At 39.6% G+C, this 17,230-nt stretch overlaps 5 protein-coding genes across 5 annotated transcripts; 2 read left to right on the top strand and 3 right to left on the bottom strand.

Moving 5' to 3' along the window:
- Positions 1-1,507: 1,507 nt before the first annotated feature.
- BDBG_09051 (DNA topoisomerase I) lies at positions 1,508-4,786 on the bottom strand (the record flags this gene model as incomplete). The annotated part of the gene is made up of 7 exons (XM_002620594.2): positions 1,508-1,642; positions 1,710-2,159; positions 2,217-2,456; positions 2,521-2,859; positions 2,921-4,180; positions 4,295-4,542; positions 4,723-4,786. 7 exons carry the CDS (start codon positions 4,784-4,786, stop codon positions 1,508-1,510), a joined length of 2,736 nt encoding a protein of 911 aa, XP_002620640.1.
- Positions 4,787-5,191: 405 nt separating this feature from the next.
- On the top strand, positions 5,192-7,251 carry BDBG_09050 (ATP synthase F1, gamma subunit). Its single transcript, XM_002620593.2, has 6 exons — positions 5,192-5,410; positions 5,546-6,123; positions 6,215-6,327; positions 6,399-6,419; positions 6,512-6,546; positions 6,644-7,251. Exons 1-6 carry the CDS (start codon positions 5,355-5,357, stop codon positions 6,735-6,737), a joined length of 897 nt encoding a protein of 298 aa, XP_002620639.1. The 5' UTR covers positions 5,192-5,354; the 3' UTR covers positions 6,738-7,251.
- An 831-nt stretch (positions 7,252-8,082) lies between these two features.
- Positions 8,083-8,595, bottom strand: BDBG_09049 (F-box domain-containing protein; the record flags this gene model as incomplete). Its single annotated transcript, XM_002620592.1, has 1 exon — positions 8,083-8,595. One exon carries the CDS (start codon positions 8,593-8,595, stop codon positions 8,083-8,085), a length of 513 nt encoding a protein of 170 aa, XP_002620638.1.
- Positions 8,596-8,607: 12 nt separating this feature from the next.
- BDBG_17934 (uncharacterized protein) lies at positions 8,608-8,793 on the bottom strand (the record flags this gene model as incomplete). Its single annotated transcript, XM_031725549.1, has 1 exon — positions 8,608-8,793. The coding sequence occupies one exon, from the start codon at positions 8,791-8,793 to the stop codon at positions 8,608-8,610; it is 186 nt and encodes a 61-aa protein (XP_031581185.1).
- A 5,662-nt stretch (positions 8,794-14,455) lies between these two features.
- BDBG_09047 (protein disulfide-isomerase) lies at positions 14,456-16,891 on the top strand. The gene is made up of 3 exons (XM_002620590.2): positions 14,456-14,800; positions 14,856-14,863; positions 14,926-16,891. Exons 1-3 carry the CDS (start codon positions 14,648-14,650, stop codon positions 16,220-16,222), a joined length of 1,458 nt encoding a protein of 485 aa, XP_002620636.1. The 5' UTR covers positions 14,456-14,647; the 3' UTR covers positions 16,223-16,891.
- The last annotated feature ends 339 nt before the right edge of the window (positions 16,892-17,230 follow it).

Genomic DNA, 17,230 nt, shown 5'->3' with positions numbered 1-17,230 from the left:
TAAGTTCTCAGCCATCTTCTCTTGTACTTTGAAATTTCATTACTGAATTGCTAGATACTGAAACATGGTTTTGATAGTAAGAGAAAACATGGGAGGGGCGGAAGCACTGCCGCTTTGAAAATGCAAGTGTAGGGACAAGCTGTGTTCGAATCGAAGCCCGGAAGGGATCGAAATTATTTTTCCTCGACGAGTGGATTAAACATGCTGAATCTAAACAAATACCTCTTTTGATAATTCTATTTCCTCACCCCGAATGCTGCGATGTCCCTTCTGCTGTTCATCGGCAGAGTTCATTTTTCTCCAGAACTGAAGTTTTCTGATATCATTTCTTTAGTTTTTATATTTTTTATAATTTTATTTTGTTTTTCTATTTTCAACCTTTTGCATCTCACTTGGAATAAATACTTGCTGTTATTTCTGGTGACAGTTATCTACAATCATTCCCTTTTTTTAAAAAAAAAAAAAAACATCACTTGCTGATTCTGAACTTGCATATACACTTGCATTGGGCTATCTATTCCATTCAAGTTCAAATTTTCACTGTTGAAATCAAGTTACCAAATTGATGGAAACGGCTGAGGCGGCGGACCTTGGGACCCTGTTGCTGTTCTTGAGACAGTGCCAACCATTGTTCAGACATCACCACTGATCCATCTATCTCCCCACCGTATCTGTCTGACAAATTCTGTGTTTGCATCGCAAACAAAGAGATGTACTAGATTATTGGGGGGGTCCACCAGGAGAGACTATGACACCGTCGGCACACAAGCAAAAGCTGGATGCTCCGCACCAATACTTAGATCTGAACCCGCACAATAGTCATGCACGGGGGGTATTATTCGGGTGGTAGCAACAAACTACAACAAGAGACGCTGGTTGTTTGATGCAGAGTCCCCTGGCAATGTCAAGAGTAGCGGTGCAATGGCGTTGATGTCTATGTCTCGCTTCTGCCCGAGTGGCGGCGGGAGAGCCTGAAGAGAGTATGTGGAATATTGACAAGGGAAATAATAGGGTAGGTAGTAAAGTAAATACTCAGGTCGTGAAAGCCAAGTATACCTCTATTCAATGGCGTTCTTGTCCAGTCGCATATCAAAATAAACCTCAGCAAGGAAGAACGGAGAGCAAGGGGAGAAAGAAAGTGTTGGGTGGGGCGAGGGGTTTCCCTAAAATAAATAGATGATATACTCGAAGCATTTGAGACATTCAAGAAAGGGCACAATCAAAAAATAAAATAATAAGAACAAGCTCATTGGAAGAATGAGATATGTGTATGTTTATGGAATCTATTTACTAAAAGAGGCATAAGGGATCAAGTAGAACAAAAGGAGGGGGAAACAATGTCAATGTCAATGTATGTTTGGACGCATCGCATTGTCCTTTCTCTTTCCAATTGCTCAGGGGAGAGAAACGAAAGTTGTCCAATGCAACGGCTCTATATTATATATAAAAGATAGAACTCAACGAGATATACAATACGGCAAAGAGCGGAGCGGAAAACTTTTCTACCCTAAAATTCCCAATCCTCTTCCACTGACTTAATTGCCCAATCGAATTTTTCGCGCAAGGTCTTTGAGAAGAATTTTTCTATGGGGACATTGAACTTTTTCGAAAACACCACGGTGAGACGTGGGTCGATGTAGTTCTATATTTTGAGGAGTGAGCATGCTATGCTGGAATGCGGGACGAAAGTTGATGGGATAGGAACTTACAATTTTGGAAGTACCCAGAGCAACTTCTTTGTTATTCTCTCTATCCTCCGCTTGGAGAGACATGTTTTCAATGCGTTGCGAGAGCTTCAGGAGTTGATTCTCCAACTTTTCGATAGTGACTCCCTTCCCTTCAGCTTCCACCTTCTTAGTCTTGTTCTCCCGCTTGAACTTAGCTTCTAATGCTTTGGCGACTTCAAGCCGTTCCTCGAGTTCCTTTGGTTTCATTTCCTTTTCGCCCTCAGCGGCGCGCTTCTCGTTATCCTTCTCGAATTTCTTCTTGATCTTTTGGCGTTGCTCCTCGACGAGGTAATCCTGATGTTCTTTGATCCATTCCTGGTCTAAGCTTTCGTCGAGCTCAAAGAAGGCAGGCCCCTTTTTCTTCTTTATCTTCGGGTCAAGGTCTAGCATCATCTGCTTAACGCGCCATTCTTGATACTTTAATCCTTTTATCTGTATCATGTTAGCAAGACGGGACATATCCCTTACAGGCAGGTGAAATTAACATACCCTATCGCCGAGCTTTTCCATTTGACTTGCATGGCTCGCGGTAACAGTGCGCTTGTGGTTGCAAAGAATAGCGACCTTTCTGTTAGCATCGTTGTAATCCTTGATCTTTTCTGCGATGCTGCCAGTTGACTTCAAATCTTTGAGAAGCGTAGCCATCGTGTAAGAAGCGTTGTATGTACGAAAAACTTTGGCGGTGAGGCCTGGCATATAGTTGGAAAGGTGTTTGTTTAGGGCAGAAGTCTGGAAAACAAGTTAATCTAACGGTGCGTTCTCCATCCAAGGATTAGGACTGGATGAGACTTACGGTCAGGCGGTCAAATATTTCATCACCTTCCCTCTTCGGGGCTTTCTTAAAGATCTTGAGGTTTTTAAAGACTTGTGGGTCTACTTCTACCTCGTCATAGAACCGGATGCTATCTTTACCTAAGAAGTCGAAAATAACCGTACTTGGAGGTTTAAGGGTGACATGCTCGTATTTCAGCGAGCAACACCCCACTGTGTCAGCTTCATCTTCTCCTTTTTCGTTCCCAGCACGAAGGGCGAACTGATCAATAAGGTAGACGGCAGTGGCTTTCTGTCGCTCTGACATGAGTTCATGTTTTAGGCTTTTCTTGTAATCTTTACGAATCCGATCAATGTGTTTCTAGGTAAAATATATTAGTAAAACGAAGGCAAATGCAATATAAGAACCACGTGAAACATACCTTGAGTTCCCGAGCCTTTTCGAACTTCTTGTAATCGCTCTGACCTTTGATATCTGAATTCGCAGCAAGCATGACATATTTGTAGTTGCCGTTAATATTTTCCTGCCACATAGCTAGCCAAGTCCCCTCTTGGTCGTGTTTAACTTCTTTCCACTTGTGACCTGGGGGAGGCGGTGGGACTTTGGCGTCTTTGCCGATATTGATGGTGATTTGCTCTGGCATGACTCTAGTCTTCACTTTGCCAGTCTTTGGATGTTCTCCACGGCCGCGAAATAGAGCAGGCGGTTCGACGCGGAAATTGCCAACCTTTTGCTTCCTACCGTCCCACATGCAATACATGTACGGAGCTTCAAGTTCGTCCTTTTCGGCCTTGAGGCGTTTCTTCTCCGCAGCTGGGAGGTTCTTTTTCTCCAAACGCGCGGCCTCGTAGTACTCGAAGATTGGTTTGAAATCACAACTATCAAATGACTTTATAGCCACTGGATTTCCGTTCGGGTCTTTTGCACCACCAGACTTTTTAATGTAGGCGGTGAAGTCAGTGAAGAAGTTCTTCTGGAATGTAGGATTTTCAACATTGTGAGTGGAGTTAAGCATGGACCCGAAGAACCCAGCGACTTCCTCAGCTTCGGGAGCTAGCGTAATCGGAATGCCGTCGTACTTCATCTTGACATGTTTAGGCAGTGGTTCGTATGGAGGTGGGAATATGACACCATTATGTTCTAAAGTGGTCCACTTGATAGTGCCGTCGCCTTGTGCTGGGTCCTCCCACCAGCGATATTCCTCCTCTGCTTCCTCCCCCTCCAGTTCTTCGCTAGACTCCTTTTTCATTGCAACCTTGGCTTTCCCCTTCTTTGTATCTGCAGGCTCCGATTTAAACGCTTTCACGGACTTCTTGGCGGGCACTTTCCGGGCCAGCGGAATATCTTCATCGCTGGATTCCGACTTTTTAATGCCATTTACAAGTGTTTTCTTGCCCTTCGTGCCCTTGTCCGTCGCAGCGGCTGTGGCTGCAATCTTTTTCTTTATTGTTGCTTCGGCACTTTCATGCTTGCGAATCGCTTTCGCTTCCTTTCCGGCCCGTTCTTCGATCCTAGTCTTCTCGGCCATGAGGATTTTACCAAGGGAACCATCCGTGGCAGACTCTGCCATAGTGACTACCTTTGCTTCAGATTTTCCTTTTGCCAGTTTGGATATGATGGGGGCATCGTCGGAATCGAAATCATTTATTCTTTGCTCTGCTGAAACGCGACGCCGCTTGCTCTAATGCAGAGTCAGCCATGCTCTGCCAATAACAAAAATACTCCCGACGCGGTTTTTGAAGGGGGTGGGTGGTTGGGAGAATGGTAGTGTATTGAAAAGAGAATCATGGCGTACCAATGGCTTATCCTCCTCACTGCTCTCAGGTTCCGCATACGACTTCCGCATCATATCGCTTCCTCTTGATTTCCGCTTGCTTAGACTGGCCCCTTTCACGTTGGCATCCTGCATTTCAACGTCCTCGGAGTCGACCAGTCCATGGCGAATGGACAAACCGGGTTTTGCGTATCCATTTGCCTTCGGGGAGGCGCTAACAGATGGATCAGTGGACTTCGAAATCAGCTCATCTGAGAGCGCATGTATTGCTGAATAGCTATGCCATCAGTTCAAGCTCCGGAAAAACATGAGCTGGCTCATCACAATGCTATGGCTTGATAATATACGAGGGTTTCAAGGATGAAAAAGGAAGATTTGACAACAAAACGGTTCCATGCCCGAGGGGAAGGGTACTACTCCGTAGAACCCAATGAAGAGAGAAAACTCACCTCCGGACTGTCCGTTAGATCTCCGCTTGCCAACCAGAGGCACATCATCATCTGAGGAGCTCATGACTCGCCGCTGAGCCGCGTACGACGTCTGTTGACGGGTCAAGCAGCGGCGTATGTGTCGGAAATTCGAGGGCAATTTAGAGACACGTAAATGCCTTGATGGGCAATGAAGGGAAAAGGCCCAGAACACGGAGGCAAAAGGGCGAGCAATGCTGAAGTGAGAGGTACTACTGATCAATAGAGACAGAAAAAGTGAGGGAAGCGAGTCTCGATGGTCTTCTCGAAGCCGAAACACCGCGATAACAACAGCACAATACGGCGGACAGCATGAGAGAGGAGAGAGGAAGAGACGAGGGCAAGACGAAGTTTAAGAGGCTGAGGACTCTGGCTTCTGATTGGCTGTGGTTGTGCCTCCTGCCAAGGTTACACTAGTCTGGTTTCGGGCTAGTGGAGTTTCCTGTTCCGACGTCCACTTTCCGAACACTCGCACCAGACACAAGGAACCGACTGTCGTATAAGCACATCTCTGTCCGCGCCTCTCCTCAATTGGCCTTGTATTCGGCATCCTGTGTATCTACCCTCCATTGCCAGGACTCAATTTGCCCTGACTACTTCCCCATATCCCCACAATGCTCTCTCGAACTGCTCGTCCGGCTCTCCAGGCTGGCAGTGCAATTCTTGCACGGTACGGTTTATGTCGCCCATATCCCCTCCCCCACAATTGACTCAACCCAGGTCATTGATATCGGAGCGTGGATATCACGGAATTGCGCTGAGATGATACGGGATTGACTGACGCTGTAATTTTACACAACAAAAGGAATGCCGCCCCTGCCAATTCTGCAAATTTCGCGACACTCCGTGAAATTGAGGGTCGGCTGAAGTCCATCAAGAACATCGAGAAAATCACCAAGACCATGAAGATTGTTGCTTCCACTCGTCTTAACAAGGCCCAGAGAGCCATGGCCGATTCGCGGGCCTACGGTCAAACATCCAATACCGTGTTCGAGAACGCCGAAACCAAACCCCTCGAAGATAAGAAGACTCTGTTCGTTGTCGCCAGTTCGGATAAGGGTCTGTGTGGAGGCATTCACTCCGGATTGAGCAAAGCTACAAGAAGGATGATGCTCGACCAGCCTAACGCTGATATTGTTGTTCTCGGCGACAAGGCCAAGGGCCAGCTCGCCAGAACCAACGAGAAAGACATGGTTTTGAGCTTCGCCAATGTCGGGAAGGATATCCCAACTTTCGCTGAAGCTCAGGCGATTGCAGACCAGATTTCTCAGCTGCCAACCGATTACGCCAGTGTTAAGATTATCTACAACAAATTCGTCAACGCTCAGACCTACGAACCTGTTGTTGTCGAAGCTTATTCGGAAGAGGCTATCACCCAATCCCGTAAGTCGGATCTACCCCATCCACGCCACGGACAAACCCAGAAATGAAGATGAAGTTGTAAACGATTTTCTTTTACCAACTTCCAATGTAGCGAACATTTCCGCCTTCGAAATTGACGACGAAGCTCTCGCCAATCTCCGAGAATATGCTCTTGCAAACAGCTTGTTCTGGGCTCTTGCCGAAGGACATGCTTGCGAGATCTCTGTAAGTGAATGAATGAACTGCCTTGTCATTCCGCTGAATGATGGTAATTTACTGACTTGCGTAACTATTAGGCTCGTCGCAATGCTATGGACGTATGTGTTGACACTTTTACCCGATAGATTCCATTCATCCCCTCCCCCAACCTCTAACCCTCACCAAACCTAACTTGATTCAAAAACTACAGAACGCATCTAAGAACGCCGGTGACATGATTCAACGGTAAGTCGGAACTTCTAATACCCATTCTTTCATAGTTTTATTCGCTCTATTCCGCAACACTTTTGTTGACCGTTTTCTTTTCCTCCTCCAACAACAGATTCCAGATTCTTTACAACAGACAGCGTCAAGCCGCCATTACCGGCGAACTAGTCGAGATTATCACTGGTGCCACTGCCAGTGAGGATATGTAAACAAGCAGGCCCGACAATGTATTGGATTGGAGATGACAATAGAGAAAAAGAAAAACTAGCAATGCCGGGTTTTCACTCAGTCCTTTATTAATATGTAGATTTTTTCTTTCCTTTCCATTAACACACCATCCAACACCACTACTACTACCTACCACCACAACTACCACTGCACCACCACTGCTAGTATCTAGAAATCCTTTGTTGAAAATCTTGTAAAATCAAATCTTCTTTTTTCATCTTCTAACTGATAGGGTCCTCTGTTGTTATCCAATTAAATATAATTCCCAGTTGTGTATATAGGTGCATCACACTTTCCTTGACTACATGTCACTCAAATGAACTCTTCTACTGTCTCTTCATGCACTGTTTCTTCAAAAAATTATACATGGATAATCATATCATGTTCATATGCTACTTGCAGAGTATGTATCCTCATTGAGCCAAATTGAACAGATATTTAGATGTAAGAACTCAAAATAAACAGTGAGTGATATATCTGAGTGATTGTGTTTGCTACCACATGCCGCAAATTTCAAGGATCTGGGAAACTTATATGTTCATCTTTAGGATTCATAATTCAGATCCATGCATTTCCTAGAGGTCTATGAAGGTTTCATTTGTTCCCACCAAGACACGTGCATCATCTTTTATTTGCTGGGCTTCAGTTCTGATAATAGGAGTTTCAAAGAAAATGAAAACAGAAGGATTCGTAAATCAAATAACACCCAGCACCAATGCTTTCAAATTTAGCCCATTCCCATGAAGGCTTCGTATACTTTCTGATTTTTTCCGAACGCGTCGTTCGGGTTTGGAAAATCAGGGAAGCAGCTTATATTAATGCCAGTTTCTTCAGGCCCCGCTCCCAGTTCGGCTCCTCAGTGTCCTAAACGGCCAAATGGATACAACAGAAACTCTCCACAATTTTAACATCCAATCTAGACATCGCGCCCCGATGTGAGCTCTTTACTTGGAAACGGACATTAGGTTCGTCTCCAACCAGGTTATGATTTAGAAGTCTGGCGATAAACATTGCTTCTTGTAGGGAAGTGTAAAATCTTCTCGCGCAAGTCGGGCATATTTTCTATCGATCGAAGCGTAAGACAACAAGCTCCTACGCCTCATTTTCCCCAATGACAAAACGCTCATCTCCCTGAATAAAGCCCTTGAAGGCAACCTCAGGGAATAAACGTGATTCAAGTCTGGAGAATTAGTCACCAAGGTGTGGTGCTCGAATTGTAACCTCCATGCGTGGGGCACTTTTGTAATCTTCGTAGCTTGGGATGGAGGTTTGTAGATTAAAAGAAACTTGTGCCTCTTCATCAATGGCTTTAGGGATATTCATGTACTAGAAATAGGGACCTCGGATAGAACGGTTATACATGCTAGTATTGCCACGATATGGAGGAATGCGGAGTTCGAGATGCCGTCGCCAGACTGGGCCGTGGCTAAGGAAGGGGATACTGGTGACTTGGACATCGGGCATATTGCTAAGCTCGATCTGGTATTCAGGATTTATACTCTCCGTGATGTCCAGTACGTTAGTTTCGCTATCGATGTCCAATCGAATCATTTTGGGTGCTCCACGTTGTCGAACAGAGTAAAAGTCCAAGTCTCGTAAGTTAAATTTCGCCACTACAAAGGGCCCTGAGGAGCTGGGTTTATGAAGACTTGAAGGGTCTATTGAAGCCCGATAATCCGACGGTTCTGGCATGTCCCATACAAATAAAGATTCGATAGGTGCATCCTCGTCGGCAGTGTATAAACTGCGATTGGGTTGCCAAGTATATAAAACGTAATGAGTTCCATTATGTGAGGAATAGAACCTATCACGATCGCTTAGGGGTGCCCAAGGGAACATGATCTTCCATTATTATTCGTTACGAAAAGTAATCTCCCACTCGCAAGTTGGGGATACAGCAGTAATATCGAATGATGAAGCAAAATGGTGATGGACACTATCCAAGGCATTCAACCAGTTGAATGCATCAGCCTCAGCCCATTCGATGAGAAGAAATCGATGCTGAAGGCGCATTTTTCGCATCACCCTGTTATCCATGTCAAAGGGTACTGTGAATACCTTGCTTGTTTCCAGGTCCAGCACCAGGAAGCACATATCATCCCGCGAGACAAAATACAATTAGACCATCGTCGTAAGTCCAAAAAGCAGTCCTCAAAAATTCGATCGGGTTTTGATGTTAAATGGCTGCTATGAAATTCCCACAGTGGCACGAGGTAGAAGCCTGGAACTTAGGTGAATATTCTGCATGTACTCCGTAGTTAAGGCCAGACTTCAGTAAGGTCATGTCAAACGCTCGAGGGGGTGCGTTAACTAGTCTCAACTAAAGGCCGCATTGGGGGCAATAGAGCTGTTCGTGTTGGCCCTTACGGCCGTTGCGGTTAGCGATCCCACTAGATCATGTGACCCACCACTATATTATGTTCCTTGTAGATAGATCTATCAATACAACCTTCAACTATTCTACAGGTTATAGCCTGGATGGCACATTTTTCTTTTTAGAACATTGAACCAACATTTTTTTTGACACAGATAGTTCACCTTTTTTGAAAAGACTCTCACTCTTTATTAGAGATATTTCATTTTTCCTGAATCTGCTGATTAGCAGATTCATATACTTTATATTTTTTTTGAGAAAGTACATTCTTCATTGTGAAGAATATCATCTTTTTTTTATACATCTAGAAGAAGCAGAGTTATCTTAATATAAGTGATACATCTGTTACTTCAGAGTTCAGCTCAAGACTCAGAATCACACACTTCACTAGATAACTTATTAATAGAATAATCACTTATTATGAGAAGGCTTCTGACTTGCAAGATGAGACTGAGATCAGTTTTCACCAGAGTATGAAATTTGATAATGAGATAATAGAGAAACTTCAGAATAAAGAAAAGCAGAGTTAATATTTATCTACAGAATCTGTTTATTTTAACTCATTAAATTCTTCATTATCTCTCATCTCTGAAATACTGACTTTTAATAATGATTTAAATCAATCTATCTATTACACTGCAGATAATCTTATAAATCTTATACAGATAATACTATAGAATCAGATAACTGTGACTGAAATCACTTAATATCTCACTATATCTGTTTCTGCACAAAGAGATACTATAAGAGACAAGTTACAGAAATATCAGAAGAAAGTTAAATATATACTAGATATTAAATCAGTGATCACATTTAATAGCTCTAATTATAAAGCCTGATATATTAATATATTAACTGATACAGAAGTTATTAATGAAACTGATATTCTATTAAGAACTCAATGAGAATTCTCTTTTATATATTATATTAACTTCAAGAAGTGAAGAATTCATTTCAAGTCTCTATATAAATGTATACTATCAAGTCTTGTTAAAAATGTTTAAATCACTATTAAAATCTTGAAAGCTGATAATACTGCAGCTCTGTGAAACAAGATTAATATTAAATATATAATATCACTGACAGAAGAATGAGTTAATATCTTCAAGAAATTGATAAAATTATAAGTTAAGAAGAATAATTATCTTACTTTTCAGAGATATTTCTACTATTTTATTACTTATTATAAGAAGCTCTGTCAGAGTACTGAGAATATATATTATAATCTTTTTCTCAATAATCTGCAGAATTATCAGAGATTATTTATCAAGATATATTTAAATAAGTTTTTCTTCATCAGTCAGAGACTCATTATTAACATTGATATTAATAATTTAATAAAGTAACTGATCAATTGTACATTTAAGAAGATTATAACTGAGTGAAAAAAGCAGTCTCAGATCAATTCTGTAACTGTGAAAAAGAACAAAGATAAGAATAAAGATAAGAATAAAGATAAGAATAAAAGCACATCTGTATAAAAGTACACTCACTGTAGAAGATATAGATATACTGTTGACAGATATTTCATCTTACACTCTGATAAAAAGAAAAAGAAGAATGATAAGAAGAAAGAGAAGAAGAATGACTTGATAAGTTCTTAATCAGTAGTAAATACAGTAATTACAAAGATTAAGTTCTATTTCTCTTTCACAGTCACTGAAAATTCATTCTCTAGATCTTAGTATTTGAATATATATATAAGTCTGAATATGACAGATGAGCTTCATTCTTTTTCAAATATTAAATCTTTTAATGATAATATCTCTGTTGATTCTACAACTGAGAGAACTGAGTTTATTAAGAAGATTAAGACTGTCACTTTGAAGATTGAGAATGATAATATTAACTTGCAGAATGTTCACTATATTTCTAATATTATAGTTAATCTGCTCTCATTTATAAAGCTTGAAGATCAGAGATTCTGATTTACATTGTCTTTCACTATTCTCTTATTTTTCATTTACAGAGTTCTGAACAGTATTATTTTTCATACAGTTTAAACTGCTCAGAATAATATATATAAGATTAATAAATAAGAGTTCAATGAGAATCTCAATCATTTAAACAAGGCAGTTAAGTATATTGTGATGATATCTCATAAGTATAATTTTGACTGAAAAGTTGATCTTTCTGTGACTGCTACTACTACTGTTAATAACATTGATTCTACAGTTCTGAATACAGGTCTCAAGAATACAAGAATATCAAAGACTCTTTTAAACTGACACTGTGATCTCAGTCACATTCACACTGATACTATAATTACTATGATCAAGAATTCTTATACTGAAGTCACTATTAAAGGTTCTAAGACTAAGTTCTTTTATAAGAAATGTATTAAGACAGATATAATATGAGATTATTTAAAAACACTGATGTCTAGATCTATTTAACTTATTGAGAAGATTCATATTAATCTTGTAGATAATAGATATATATTGAAAGATCTCTCTAATCACTTCTTAGAGTTCTGTCAGGAAATTAAATACTGAATACTTATTATCTGTGATGTGACTCACTATCATTGAATATATTTTTTAAAGTTCAAGAATGAGGCTGTTCAATACTTTGAGTTATAACTCAGATTTATGAATAATCTCAGATATACAGTCTCTGCTTTTCTATGAACTGATATTGATGATGTTTTCTGATTCACATGTATATACACAGTTATAAATTCATATAATATTAAATGAGAATCAACAGCATCACATTCATCACATCAGAATGATGTTTTCAAATGTGAAATCTACACTATTATGAGATGAGTTAGAGCTGCTCTTTTAAAAGATAATCTCTCTAAGAAGTTCTGAGCAGATGTTCTAGAGACAGTGATTATAATAATTAATAATACTCTCATATCTATAGTTCTTTACAACTTAAAATTTTAATTCTCTACTGCAGAGACTTCTGTAATTCCAAGTTTATATAAGATTTCTTAATATACACTTATAAATATCTCACTGAATGTGAGGTATTTTCACTGATTAAGTGCAGAGATTTTTATTCACTTATATAAATCTCAGTGACTTATGAATAAGCTTTCTTTATATACTGATTTCTATTGTATCATTGAATTCAGTGACACATTGATATATTGTCTATAGCATTCTGAATCTGACAAGATTATTATCAGTAGTGATATGAGATTTTCAATCACTGAAAAACCAGTTGTTATATCTGTGAAACTCATTAATTATATTATTGAATCAGTTATCACATCTGTGATATTCACTAATAATGCTGATGAACTGAAACCTGATATTTATCTGATTGATAATGAAGACACTTCTGATATTAATGATCTGAATTTCACATAATTACAGCCTGTGAAATCGCTGGCTATATATACTCTGAGCCTTATTATAAGTAACCTTCTGAAGTTCTACAAGAACATCACATCACAGTCAGAAGAGATAGAAGATTATTAAAAGAAGTTCATATAATACAAGATTACTGATCTGAAGAGATATAATATATGAAGTTTAATCTCTAGATCTGATATTCTGAGAAATGAACTGATTACTTTAAGCTGTTAAGTATTTCTTGAGAAAGATAGGCCTGTGAACCTGAATGCTGATTCTGATAATATTCTTAGAAAATCATATTGAGTGATTTATGATAACTGACTTAAGAAGAATTCTAGAGAAGAGATCTATACTTCAGTCATCACTGATACAGTTAATTGTATTCTTTTCACAATAGCAGTACTATACAGTTGAACACTTTGTCAAGTGAATATAGTAATAATATATCTTTATAAGTCTCTCACTAAGAAGATCTATATAAGACAACTTATCAGATTTAAGATAGATTTGCTGAAAACACTTGTCTGCACAGTTGAGAGTAGTTTATACAGTCTGAACTCTGTGATGAAGATCTGATATAATTACTTAACAGCTCTGTTGAGTAATCTTGAATTTACAGTCAGTGCTCATGATTCAGTACTCTGATATTATATATTCAGATGCTATCTCTATATAATAATCTACATTGACAATCTCAATATTATATCTGAAGCTTCTGAGAATGCTGATTGACTAGTAAGTATACTCAGTGAGAAATTAAAAGTCAAGAATCTACATCAGTCAATCAAGTATTTAAGTATGAAGATTAATTATTCAGATAAGAGAATTGATTTAATATATTATTAATATATTAAATATCTTATTAAAGATTTCTATCTTAATAATACAGCTATTATCAGAATATCAATAAAGAATGAATTCTGTATTAATAATTTCTCTATATTTGAGAAAGAGACTGATTTCATAATTCAGTGATATCAATATAATATAAGTTACTTACAATATCTTATAGTTAAAACACATTCTGATATCACTCATACTGTCTTACTACTTACTTAACAGAATATTGATTTAACATCTCAATATTGAAAAACTCTATTATATGTTATATATTATTTAAAAGAGATTATGAATCTGAGTATTTTCTACAGATATAATCTGTATAAGAGATCTATTTCTACTGATCTTTCTGTTTCTTCTGATTTCTCTGATGATTTCTATCTACTCTTCAGCTACTCAGATTCTGATTGAGCTAGTTTCTTGAATAATGATAGAAAATTAATATTCAGCTACATTTTTAAGCTCACAGATAATCTGATTTCATGATATTTAGCAAAGCAATCTTGTGTATCTCTAAGTTTCAATGAGACTGAATATATGACTCTTAGTGAGATAATCTGCAAGATAATATAAATTCAGAATCTTATAATTAAGCTTGACTTCATCACTACATCTCTGATATAGATTCTCACTGATAATAAGAGTGTTATAGATCTTACAAAGATGACAGTCATTACAGTCTGAAGTAAATACATTGATATACATTTTCATTTTTCACATTAACAGTTGAATCAGAGAATTATTGATTTAGAATACATTCTTATTACTCAGATAACAGTGAATAAACTCACTAAATCTCTAGATACTATGATATTTGTATGATTCATGATTTTACTAGGTCTTACAGGTGTAAAAGTTGAGAATGTTTAATTTTACATTTGTATTTGGTTTTGACAGACTATCTTGATGATTTGGGTGTTTTTGTATGTGATTCTTGTTATCTTGAGAGGGGGTGTTGGCCCTTACAGCTGTTGCGGTTAGCGATCCCACTAGATCACGTGACCCACCACTATATTATGTTCCTTGTAGATAGATCTATCAATACAACCTTCAACTATCCTACAGTTCGCGAGCTAGAGGTGAGTGGATGTTTTGTCAGCAATTGGTCAGCGGTATGTCACGTGGCTATAAGCGGCAGAACTTTCCGCCGCCAAACAACAAACTGGACAGATTGCGCAAAACGACAAGGTGGTCAGGACGACAAGGTGGTCAGGACGGAGTGCAGCTATAAAGATCCCTTTAACTCCTAGCTCTCTCTGTCTCTGGTGAACCTTATTGGAATGCACTTTGTATTATTGTTCTTTATGAGTACCTCACTCTTCAAGCTAGACCTAACTACTGTGTGCTTCTGATATTGAGCTCCACCATGTTCAAAAAGAGCTCCGCCATCCTGCTAATTGCAGCATTTCTGGAGACGCTGCCGTTAATTGCTAACGGCCTCTATACCAGGAACTCTCCGGTTCTGCAGGTTGATGAGATCAACTATAACAACCTGATCGCTAAATCTAACCATGCTTCTGTAAGTCATCCAATATCATTGGCATCAAGTGCAATTGAATTGACCAATTCTTAAGATTGTAGAGTAAGCTTTCCACCTCCCTGGAGTTACCTGAGCTTGTGTCTTATTGCATGTGCGTATTCCAGATTCTATGCTCCATGGTGTGGGCACTGCAAGAACCTTAAGCCAGCATACGAAAAAGTAGCCAAAAGTCTTGAAGGATTAGTTAAAGTTGCTGCTGTTAATTGCGATGACGATTCGAACAAGCAGTTCTGTCGCCAGATGGGAGTCAAAGGATTTCCTACTCTTAAGGTGATAACGCCGTCGAAGCATCCAGGAAAGCCGCGAGTCGATGATTATCAGGGGCCCAGAACAGCGAAGGCTATCGTTGACTACGTTGTGGAGATGATACCGAATCATATCAAACGACTTCAGGATGAAAACATCGACGGTTGGCTTCAGGAAGCCAATGACACTGCAAAACTTATCCTATTCACGGAGAAAGGCTCCACTAGTGCCCTTCTCCGATCATTGGCAATAGATTATCTAGGATCAATCAGCATCGCCCAAATTCGTAACAAGGAGACATCAGCGGTGGAAACGTTCGGTGTCAACAAATTCCCTACGCTTGTACTTCTCCCTGGTGGGACTAAGGAACCCATAACCTACGATGGAGAGATGAAAAAACAACCCATATCCGAGTTCCTCAGCCGAGTAGCGAAGCCTAATCCAGATCCCGCGCCGACCAAATCCAAAAAGTCGAAGTCCGACTCTGGTGATGATGATGATGCCACGACTACATCCAAAACTACCGAGTCTTCCGAGCCTAGTTCTACAGATTCTGCTTCCACGCAACCCAAGACCCCTCCCATACCAACTATATCCACAGACTCAAAACTGAGAGAGGCTTGTCTTGCTCCGAAAACAGGAACCTGTGTCCTCGCACTCGTGGCAATGCCAGAGAAGATATCCGCTGATACCGTGCCTGCACCGGGAACAGTTCAGGCCCTCAACAGCCTTGCTGAGATCGCCCACAAACACTCGTTGAGGAAATCACACCTGTTCCCCTTCTATACCTTGCCGGACGCTGTAAAAGACGTTGGCTTCTTAAGGAGTAAGCTGGAGCTGAAGCATGATGTCGCGATTGATATCATCGCGTTGAATGTAAAGCGAGGTTGGTGGCGACACTATGATGCTGGAGCTGATGGTGACTGGAGCGTCACTAAACTCGAGGCATGGATTGATGCGATTCGTATGGGTGAAGGAGCCAAAACTAAGCTACCCGAGGGTATCGTACCCGACGAGGAGGAGCAGAAGGAGAAGAAGGAGCCCAGGAAGGAAGCAACCGACAAGCAGCCTGAGAAGGAAACTGAGAAGGAACTCGAGCAGGGAGAGAAGAATGAATTCGAAAAGGAAGAACCAACTGGCCACAGCGAACTGTGATAATATATAACTACACTAATTCACAGAATTTTAATCCTTTCATACTCCTAACTTGCCTTTGATAATTCCCATTTTATCTGCCCCATCTCTGTTTTCTTCAAATTGTATGAGTGATCCGCTTTGCGCTGTGCCGCTCTATTTTGGTATTCCCTACCCTGTTGCATCATCCGCCATCCACCTTGTGTTTAGCAGTTATTCTGTAACATCAGAAATTGATAGGACTTTGTAACAATATATGCTAGTACAGTGGTTACCTGGGTAATTTTTGGAAGATGTAGATTTTCCCCCTCCGTGTTCGTGCGAGCGTCTTGCTGCCATTTAGCCTCACACGTTCCTCACCTGTCCTGACCCTCCTCACTCTCACCCGCGGCCCGCCTCACTTTCCTCGCCCTCTCCCCACTGCCACCTGCTAAGATGAAACATGATAAATATCTCTTCATTTCTGATAGGTTTATATGATGGAGCAATTTCTTTTCAGCTGATTTGAGAAGTGGAAGATGCAGTCACCTGTAGTTTCTCACATCTGATATTCCCGGCTCTATTTCTCTTTTATGTTTTCAGCTGAATTTGACTTTGTTTTGTTGTCAATATTCATATTCTTCTCTCACTTTATTATCTTTATTTTCATTGTGAAGACTACGTAATCAATGAATAAAATTTATATTATGATTTATTATTATCTCACAAATTTTTACATGATAAGAAAGAGAATTATTCATTTATAAAAGAACAGAGAATTAAAGAAGTTAATTTTAATTTGAATAAGTTCAAACTAAGTGAGAAGCAAGTTCTCAGATATTTTCAAAATCAGATATTAAGCAAGATTACAATAATATATGAAAAATTTAAGAGAAATAAATGTATATTTTTATTCATTTTATTATCTGAGTTAGACTGACTTTGTAACTAGACTAGTTAGTGAGATTATAAATTTCACATTTGATTTAATTTAATCTGATTTCATACATTTCTTAGTGTGAGTTCTGCTGAGACTAATTATTAAAAAAA

Source organism: Blastomyces gilchristii, assembly GCF_000003855.2.
Source record: "Blastomyces gilchristii SLH14081 genomic scaffold supercont1.33, whole genome shotgun sequence".
Classification (NCBI taxonomy): domain Eukaryota; kingdom Fungi; phylum Ascomycota; class Eurotiomycetes; order Onygenales; family Ajellomycetaceae; genus Blastomyces; species Blastomyces gilchristii.
The sequence above is the reverse complement of the archived record's forward strand: the minus strand, read 5'-3'. Positions and strand labels throughout refer to the sequence as shown.